Source organism: Apodemus sylvaticus, chromosome 21 (assembly GCF_947179515.1).
Source record: "Apodemus sylvaticus chromosome 21, mApoSyl1.1, whole genome shotgun sequence".
NCBI classification, from domain to species: Eukaryota; Metazoa; Chordata; class Mammalia; order Rodentia; family Muridae; genus Apodemus; species Apodemus sylvaticus.
Window position 1 is genome coordinate 18,811,559 of NC_067492.1, and position 8,225 is coordinate 18,819,783.

The 8,225-nt window shown below is 43.7% G+C and overlaps 1 protein-coding gene across 3 annotated transcripts in view; it reads left to right on the forward strand.

Annotated features, from left to right (window-relative positions):
* Positions 1 to 7,947, forward strand: part of Sf3b3 (splicing factor 3b subunit 3) — a 36,537-nt gene extending 28,590 nt beyond the window's left edge. For all 3 annotated transcript variants that reach the window (XM_052166170.1, XM_052166171.1, XM_052166169.1), the window contains exons 18-26: positions 523 to 697; positions 1,880 to 2,085; positions 2,200 to 2,356; positions 3,559 to 3,684; positions 4,586 to 4,798; positions 5,374 to 5,472; positions 6,319 to 6,462; positions 6,750 to 6,854; positions 7,352 to 7,947. In XM_052166170.1, coding sequence (XP_052022130.1) covers positions 523 to 697; positions 1,880 to 2,085; positions 2,200 to 2,356; positions 3,559 to 3,684; positions 4,586 to 4,798; positions 5,374 to 5,472; positions 6,319 to 6,462; positions 6,750 to 6,854; positions 7,352 to 7,492 — 1,366 coding nt within the window. In that variant the 3' untranslated portion in view covers positions 7,493 to 7,947. The remainder of the gene's footprint in view (positions 1 to 522; positions 698 to 1,879; positions 2,086 to 2,199; positions 2,357 to 3,558; positions 3,685 to 4,585; positions 4,799 to 5,373; positions 5,473 to 6,318; positions 6,463 to 6,749; positions 6,855 to 7,351) is intronic.
* The last annotated feature ends 278 nt before the right edge of the window (positions 7,948 to 8,225 follow it).

The following is an 8,225-nucleotide window of genomic DNA, read 5'->3' on the forward strand; positions in this document are numbered from 1 at the left end:
GAAAGCAGCTGGAGAGATCAACACTCAACCCTATTTTTTGAGGAAGGATCTCTCAACTGAAAATAGTTTGCAAATTAGCTGAACTGGCTACCATCAAACCCCAGAGGTCCTCTAGTCTCTTTTTCCTTAGCATAGGTACTACTGTACCCTGTCATTTAAATGGGCTTTAGGGTCCATAATTCCATTCAAATACCTGAATCCATGGCGCCTGAACTTCATGTTATTACATTAACTATGGAGTAGTAAGGTTTTTGATGATTTCAGTGCAGGTATAGTATGTGCAGAGCTCTAGTTCAGTGTGTTCCAGTGGTGAAAAAACAATTGCAGTGAAAAGTGGGATGTGTGGCTAATGAGGAAATCTTCCTGGATCTCCTTGTCTTGTCCTTTAAGCGTAGACAGTTGTTATTGTGTTATCTTATGTTGTTGTTAAGCGTTAACAGTTGTATGACCAAACCATGCTTCATTTCATTAGTTCTTAAGCTGAATGAGTGATGTTTTTAACTCCCTTGCCTATTACCACAGGATTTTGGCATTAGAGAAGCTTGGTGCTGTCTTCAATCAAGTAGCCTTTCCATTGCAGTACACACCCAGGAAGTTTGTCATCCACCCCGAGAGTAATAACCTCATCATTATCGAGACGGATCACAATGCCTACACAGAGGCTACAAAAGCTCAGAGAAAGCAGCAGATGGCTGAGGTAATGACTGCGGCTTCCAAAGGGGCGCCTGCAAAGTTACCTAGAAAAGTTTTAAATTTAAAACTCCTCGAATTCTCTTCCCCCTGCCATATGCACACTGCTTTGGAGACAGGGTCTCAGACCATAGCCGGGGCTCGCCAGGAGCTCTGAATGATCCTGTTGCTCCCAGCTTTCCATGTGCACTGGAGTCACACATAGCTGTAGTCTTTGCTTTTTGTTTTTTGAGACATTTTGTTATCCACTATATAGACCACAATGGCCTTGAATTCACAGGGATTTGCCTGCTTCTACCCCTGAGTGCTGGGATTAAAGGTGTACACTACCACACTTGGCTATCGTTGTTACTTTTTAAAGAACCAGGGCTTTGGTTGTGTAGCACAGTGGTATAATTTATCTCTACCCTGTGCAAAGCTCTAGGTTAGATTCCTAGGACCGAAAAGCAAGGGTGAAGTGGGTTAGACCCTAAAGCTAAAACTAAACCAGCCCTTTTCCAGGACCTTTAAGCAAAGTTCTTTGCCCTATCTAATTCTCCCTTTTATAAGCTTTTCTGTGGTCTGGGACAAATGTGTTGACCTTGGTTCCAATTCATTTCTCTTTGTGGACCTGTTCTCCAGTCCTTGAGCCTCCGCAACAGGGTGTGTTACATGATGCCTGGATTTGAGCACAGACTGCATGGCTTTCAGATTTCCCATCAGCACCAGCTCATTCAAAAACTATTTGCCAGCAACAACCAACTAGCACCAAGCATATAGAAAGCACATCTAATCTATGACAACTAGTCTTAGGGAAACCTGGGGGTACTGTGTGAATGAACTAGCTTTTCATTTCTGAATTTTCAGACATGAAAATATTTGTCATAGTTAAGTTCTGTTTGGCATTTTTTTTCAGATATAACTAGTACTTTTTTTCCTTTTAGTGATCTTTTTATTTTGCATTTCTCCCTTGAATCTTTTTTTTCTTTTAAATTGTATCTGGGTTTGTATCGGGTTTGAGTGCAGAGCTGAACATTGTGGCTACTGCACCGCTTATTAAAGCTAGATACCTGTCAGGCCACAAGGGCCTCTATCAGAGGGGCCGTCTCGAGGCCCTTCCGTTTGAATCTCTGTTTGAGGGAACCCTGGTACTAGGCAACAGTCTTCTTTGCTCCTCCACGTTTCTCACCTGTTCTTGCTTTTTGGTTAGGAAATGGTAGAAGCAGCAGGGGAGGACGAGCGGGAGCTGGCCGCAGAAATGGCAGCAGCATTCCTCAATGAAAACCTCCCAGAATCCATTTTTGGAGCTCCCAAGGCTGGCAATGGGCAGTGGGCCTCTGTGATTCGGGTGATGAACCCTATCCAGGGGAATACACTAGACCTTGTTCAGCTGGAGCAGAACGAGGCAGCCTTTAGGTAAGGACCTGAGGTCAGTTGGGGCTTTGGTAATGTGAGCAGGGTTCTTGGGGTTTTAACTAATGCCTGGCTTTTCCCTCTTGACCCTAACCCTAACTCTTGGTCTGTTTTTAGTGTGGCAGTGTGTAGGTTCTCCAACACTGGTGAAGACTGGTATGTGCTAGTGGGTGTTGCCAAGGACTTGATACTGAGCCCTCGATCTGTGGCAGGGGGCTTTGTGTATACATACAAGCTTGTGAACAATGGGGAGAAGTTGGAGTTTTTGCACAAGGTAAGAACAAACTTTCAGTTCCCTTGGATCTTAGATCTTACTAGATTCTCCCATCTTTGCACTAAACTTCTGGGTCAGGTCTTTTCTTACTTTTGTGTGCGTGCGTTTTATGAGACAGTCTCACTTAAAGTCTTGGCTATGAACCTTGCTATATGGATCAGGCTGGCTTTGAGCTCAAAGATGATCTGCCTTCGGAGTGCTGGTATTACACCGTGCTGGGCTAGTCTTTTACAGACCTGCTTGTTGACTCTAATTCATCTTTGTGTAGCAGTTGGAAGGTACTAGGACCTCGTTGCTTCAATGATGTTCCTGTGCCTGGCTGGCATGGAAAGCCGTGTTCTCTCTACCTTTCATGTTAAGTAAACTGGTCCCGTGTTTAGTGTGTCACTAAGCAGTTAAAGAATTAGCGTGTCCAGAAGCTGGTGTTTAATAGAAACAGTTTCCGTTTGGGAGAACAGCATTCTGTGATCACAGTGCAGTGTAAAAACACATAATGCCCCTGAAGCATGTACTCTAAAATGTAGGGTTTTGTTGTTTCTATTTTACTACAATTTTTTTTAAAGATTTTATTGATAATATGTGAGTACACTTGCTGTCCTCACACACCAGAAGAGGGCGTTGGATCCCATTACAGATGGTGTGGGCCACCATGTGGTTGCTGGGAATTGAACTGAGGGCATCTGGAAAAGCAGTCATGCTCTTAATCCCTGAGCCTAATCTCTCCAGCCCCCTGCAGTGTACTTTTTCCGAGGACTATTTTATGTTCTGTTCTCTATTCTGATAGTGCCTAAACCTGCCTGCTTCCTCTGGGGACAGAATATGTCACGCTCTTTATGCTGGGCTCCTCTTCCTTAGAATTAAAACATCACTTTCAGAATGGCTTTTTCGTGTCCCTCCACAAGCCTCAGTTGCTTCTTAGATGTTAAAGCTTTGCTGTAGTTCATTGTGTTGTAACTGGTATAGGCCGGCCTGAGCAGCATTCACCAGGCACTGGGAATGCTTCTGGTTGGAGGCATTTCTTCCTGGGAACCTGTTTACTCAAATACATTGTTTTATAGGGATTAATTGTTGCATTTGCAGTTTATTTGTATGGTGAGCAGAGTGATTGTTGTTTGTTGCCTGTCTTCCTGGTTGATACTTAAATAGTTCTGTGTCCAGGGTCTGCTGAGTGTGGCTGAAAACTCATTATATTCTTTTCATAGACTCCAGTGGAAGAGGTCCCTGCTGCCATTGCCCCATTCCAGGGGAGAGTGCTGATTGGTGTGGGAAAGCTTTTACGAGTCTATGACCTGGGGAAAAAGAAGTTACTTCGAAAGTGTGAGAATAAGGTATGTGTGCTGTTGTGGGGCAGATTGATAGCACCAATTCTCTCTCTCTCTCTCTCTCTCTCTCTCTCTCTCTCTCTCTTTTAATTAAAGATTTTCTTTATTGTTATATATGTAAGTACACTGTAAACTCCAGAACAGGGAGTAAGATCTTGTTACAGATGGTTGTGAGCCACCATGTGGTTGCTGGGATTTGAACTCAGGATCTTTGGAAGAGCAGTGCTCTTAACCACTAAGCCATCTCTCCAGTCCAATAGCACCAATTCTTAAAATCATTGTATTAGGAGTGGTTCTTAGTTCCTCCAAAAGAGCTTCCTATCCCGACTTAAAAGGAATTTAACTAGGAGAGTTAAACATATATTTCCACTATTAGCAAAACATAGTTTCTATAAGTGTAGTAGTGAATCCCCATTATCCAAGCACTGAGGAAGCCCAGGCAGGAGAACTGTAAGTTCAAGGCTGGCCTGTGCTACGTGGAGGATTCTCAAAAAGCCAAAGAAGGTACCACAAAATGGATCAACAGGTTGAGTGAGGCACTTGCCACCAACCTTGATGACTCGTGTTGGATTCCTGGGTCCTACATAGTGAAAGGAGAGAGCTGGCCTGAAAGTCATCCTCTGACCCCATGTGCACATGGAGTGCATATACACAATTAAAAAAATAGTGTTGAAGCTCCATGGTAGAGCATTTTCCCAACATGCATATGGCCCTGTGCTTGAACCTTCAGAATCCCATTCTACCCTCTTACTCCCAAAATACCTCCTAATCTTCAGGACTTACTATAGACTGATGTTCTTTGATGGATATATACTGTGTGTTGTAGTTAGGGAAAGCTGTGCTCTGAGATTCTGAATTATATATTCTAAATTCAAGGATCACACAAATTGCCTTTTTTTTTCCCTAGCATATTGCCAATTACATATCTGGAATCCAGACAATTGGTCACAGGGTAATTGTGTCTGATGTCCAAGAAAGCTTCATCTGGGTTCGCTACAAGCGTAATGAGAACCAGCTTATTATCTTTGCCGATGACACCTATCCCAGATGGGTCACCACTGCCAGCCTTCTCGACTATGATACTGTGGCTGGGGCAGACAAGTTTGGCAACATTTGTGTGGTGAGTTGATGTTGGTTCCTTGGGTTATCATGATAAATGGGAAAGCTGGCTCGGTTCATGGGGTGGTTAAACAAAGGAATAAGGGGTATATTTATGGGTAAAGGTAAATCATGTTCAAGCCACCCAACCTCTCTTGGACCCTGGTTCACCTTCATCCTGTTCACAGAACAAGAGTCAGGAGTAATGAGTTCGAGCCAGTGCAGTGGCACACGCTTTTGATCCAGAGGCAAGACAGATCCCCACAGTTGTTGAGGCCAGCCACATAGTGAGACCCTGTCTCATAATATAAAGATGAGCTTAGTTTGAGCTAGATTTATTTTTAACCTTTTGCTAAACTCTTATGTAGTTTTCAGCCCAGCCTGATTTCTCACTCATTCTGTGGTCTGTCTTTGCTCTAGGCAGTGTTGAGCCCTTGTTTGTGGCTTATTCTTTGTGGCATCTCACTTCTTAAACTGCAGAAGACAGGCTTAAGCCTCTGTCTAGGTTGCCTGCTAAGACCCAGGGCAAACGTAATTCTTGGTGAGCTGTGTAAGCTTGCGTGGGACTCAGTCTAAGAGTGTATCACTTACTTGTAGGTGAGGCTCCCACCTAACACCAACGATGAGGTGGATGAAGATCCCACTGGAAACAAAGCGCTGTGGGACCGGGGCTTGCTCAATGGGGCTTCACAGAAGGTAAGGTTGTAGAAGGGGCCAAAATTGCCAAAGCAATTCTTAGCACGTGCTCCCTGTGTACACTCCTTCACCTGTAATACACAGGTGATATACTGAGATTTTCATACAGGGTTTGTATCATCTATCTTAGGATTTCTATTGCTGTGGAGAGACACCATGACTACAATAACTCATAAAGGAAAACTTTTAATTGGGGCTCGCTTACAGTTTCAGAGGTTTAGTCCATTTTCATCATGATGAGAAGTATGGCAGCACTCAGGCAGACATGGTGCTGGAGAAGAAGCTAAGAGTTTTACTTCTAAATCCCCAGGGAGCAAGAAGAGAATGCCACCCTGGGTGTGACTTGGGCTTCAAATACCTCAAAGCCCATCCCCTACCACACACTTCCTCTAACAAGGCCACATCTCCTAATGCTGCCAGTCCCTATGTGGTTTCATTTTTAAAAGATAGAATCCCAGTATCAGATTATCCTGAAATTTGCTATATAACGCAGGCCTTAGCTACCTAAATGCTGCAGTTATAGGCATGTATTACCCTACCTGTCTAATGAGGTTTTTAGATAGTAATTATTAGAAATGTTTGGACTCTGCATGCTTTTGAAACACAAAGCTTTAAGTGATGAAAAAATTTAAAGAATCTTTAGATTTCCATAAGTTTTGGATTAAAAGCTGGTGAGTAGTGATGGTTGTGGTTCAGTTGGTAGAGTGTTTTCCTGACATTCATGCATGAGGCCCAGGGTTCTGTCCCTACAGTGCAGGGAAGAGGTATGTGACTGACATGCCTGGAGGCTCTTGGGAATACAGAAGAGAAGTGGAAGACCAAGTTACCAAACTTTTTAATTTGCAGGCAGAGGTCATCATGAACTACCACGTGGGGGAGACAGTGCTGTCATTACAGAAGACCACATTGATCCCTGGAGGCTCGGAATCACTTGTCTATACCACTTTATCTGGAGGAATTGGCATCCTTGTCCCTTTCACATCTCATGAGGTTGAGTCCCCACATTGCCCTTACCTCCTCTTTCCTCAAATTGTTTCTTGGTGTTGAATCTGCCTAAGATGGCAAGCCTTTACTTACAATTAGGGGTGTTCTAGAAATTGTATAAAGTAACAGATAAGGTACCTAGGAAACAGAATCTTGGGTTCTTTTAGGAAGGTCTTTCATACTATGGTATAGATACAGGGTTACATTCTGATCCCAACGCATCGGAGTAGCAGTCCACAAACTAAGAATGATGGTCTGGGATTGCTTTAGAGACAATCTGTTTCTTCCATTAGGACCACGACTTCTTCCAGCATGTTGAAATGCACCTGCGGTCTGAGCACCCCCCTCTTTGTGGACGGGACCACCTCAGCTTTCGTTCTTACTATTTCCCTGTTAAGGTGAGTCGGAGAAAAAGCAATCCTATGCCCATTCACTGGCCTTTTCTGTTGGCTTTGTTTCTTAAGATTCAGATAGTTCTCGACAGGACATGGTGATGCCTCTGTTCAGCACTGAAGTAGAAAGATCATGAGTTCCAGATTAATCTGTGATATTTATATAACATGTCTTTAAAGGAAAAAAAAGGCAGAGTTGGCTTTTATTCAGTGAGTAAATATTTTTTAGTATGCACATGGCCCTGGATTTAGTCTTCAACACTCGCTTGCACACGCACACAAAGCTCCCAGCCCCTAGTGGACGAGCATTGAGGAATGAGTTGATAGAGGACACGTGGTTGGTGATAATCCTTTCTAGAAGGCAGACCATAGCTAAAGACAAAGGCTGCACTGGGTTTTGCCATTGTAAACCCTGACTGACTACTGGGGGGGGGGGTCACCTTAGATCCCCCTTTTCTTTGGACATTTTAACTTTGTATTCCTCCATCTCGTCCATGTCTTAGAATGTGATTGATGGAGACCTTTGTGAGCAATTCAACTCCATGGAGCCCAACAAGCAGAAGAACGTCTCTGAAGAGCTGGACCGAACCCCACCTGAAGTGTCCAAGAAGCTTGAGGACATTCGGACCCGCTATGCTTTCTGAGCCCATCTTTATCAGACAGTCCAGAGGGCTTTCCAGAGAGTCAGTCCCACTTTTGTTCCCATCACTAATGTCTGGCGTTTGCCACATGGCAGAACAGTGATGTAGTATTTAAGACTGCAATGTTAAAGCCAATAGCTCTGCACCCTCAACTCTTCTTCTGAATGACTGGTTCCCCTACAGTTAGCACCGAAGTCTGCTCCTCTAACAGCGTGGCCCGGTGCTTTGGTGTGGACACAGCATTCCTGTTCCCAAAGCCCCTGCCTTGTATAATCTCTGGCTCTTGTCTACTTTTGTACACATTCTTAATTCCCATTGTTTTCCTGTAAATACAGTTTTGTACAATGTTGCTTTGTGAGATAGAGGGGGGCAAGCTAAGGTGCAGCCAGGCTGGTTGCAGTGTGACTCAGTTCTGCCCTCTGAACCCTCCTGGATATATAAAACTAGTTTTTAAGGTGTCCAGCATGTGTGTGTTTTTTACTGCTTTGTTTTTTAGTCTTTTCCTGGGAATGAGAATTCTGGAGAAAGGCTTGAGCCCAAATTCTAACAGTAATTGGATCTTTCATGCTTCTAGTAGTTTTTCAGTGTGTCTTTGTTCTTTGCTATGGAGATAGAACATGAGCTCACTGACCATGTAAACATAAGCCCACAGCTCGTGGATATTGAAAAGGGGTGCTTTCCCTTCCCCTCAGATTTTTTCCACCGTGAATTCTTAGAATGTTAAATTTGGCACAAT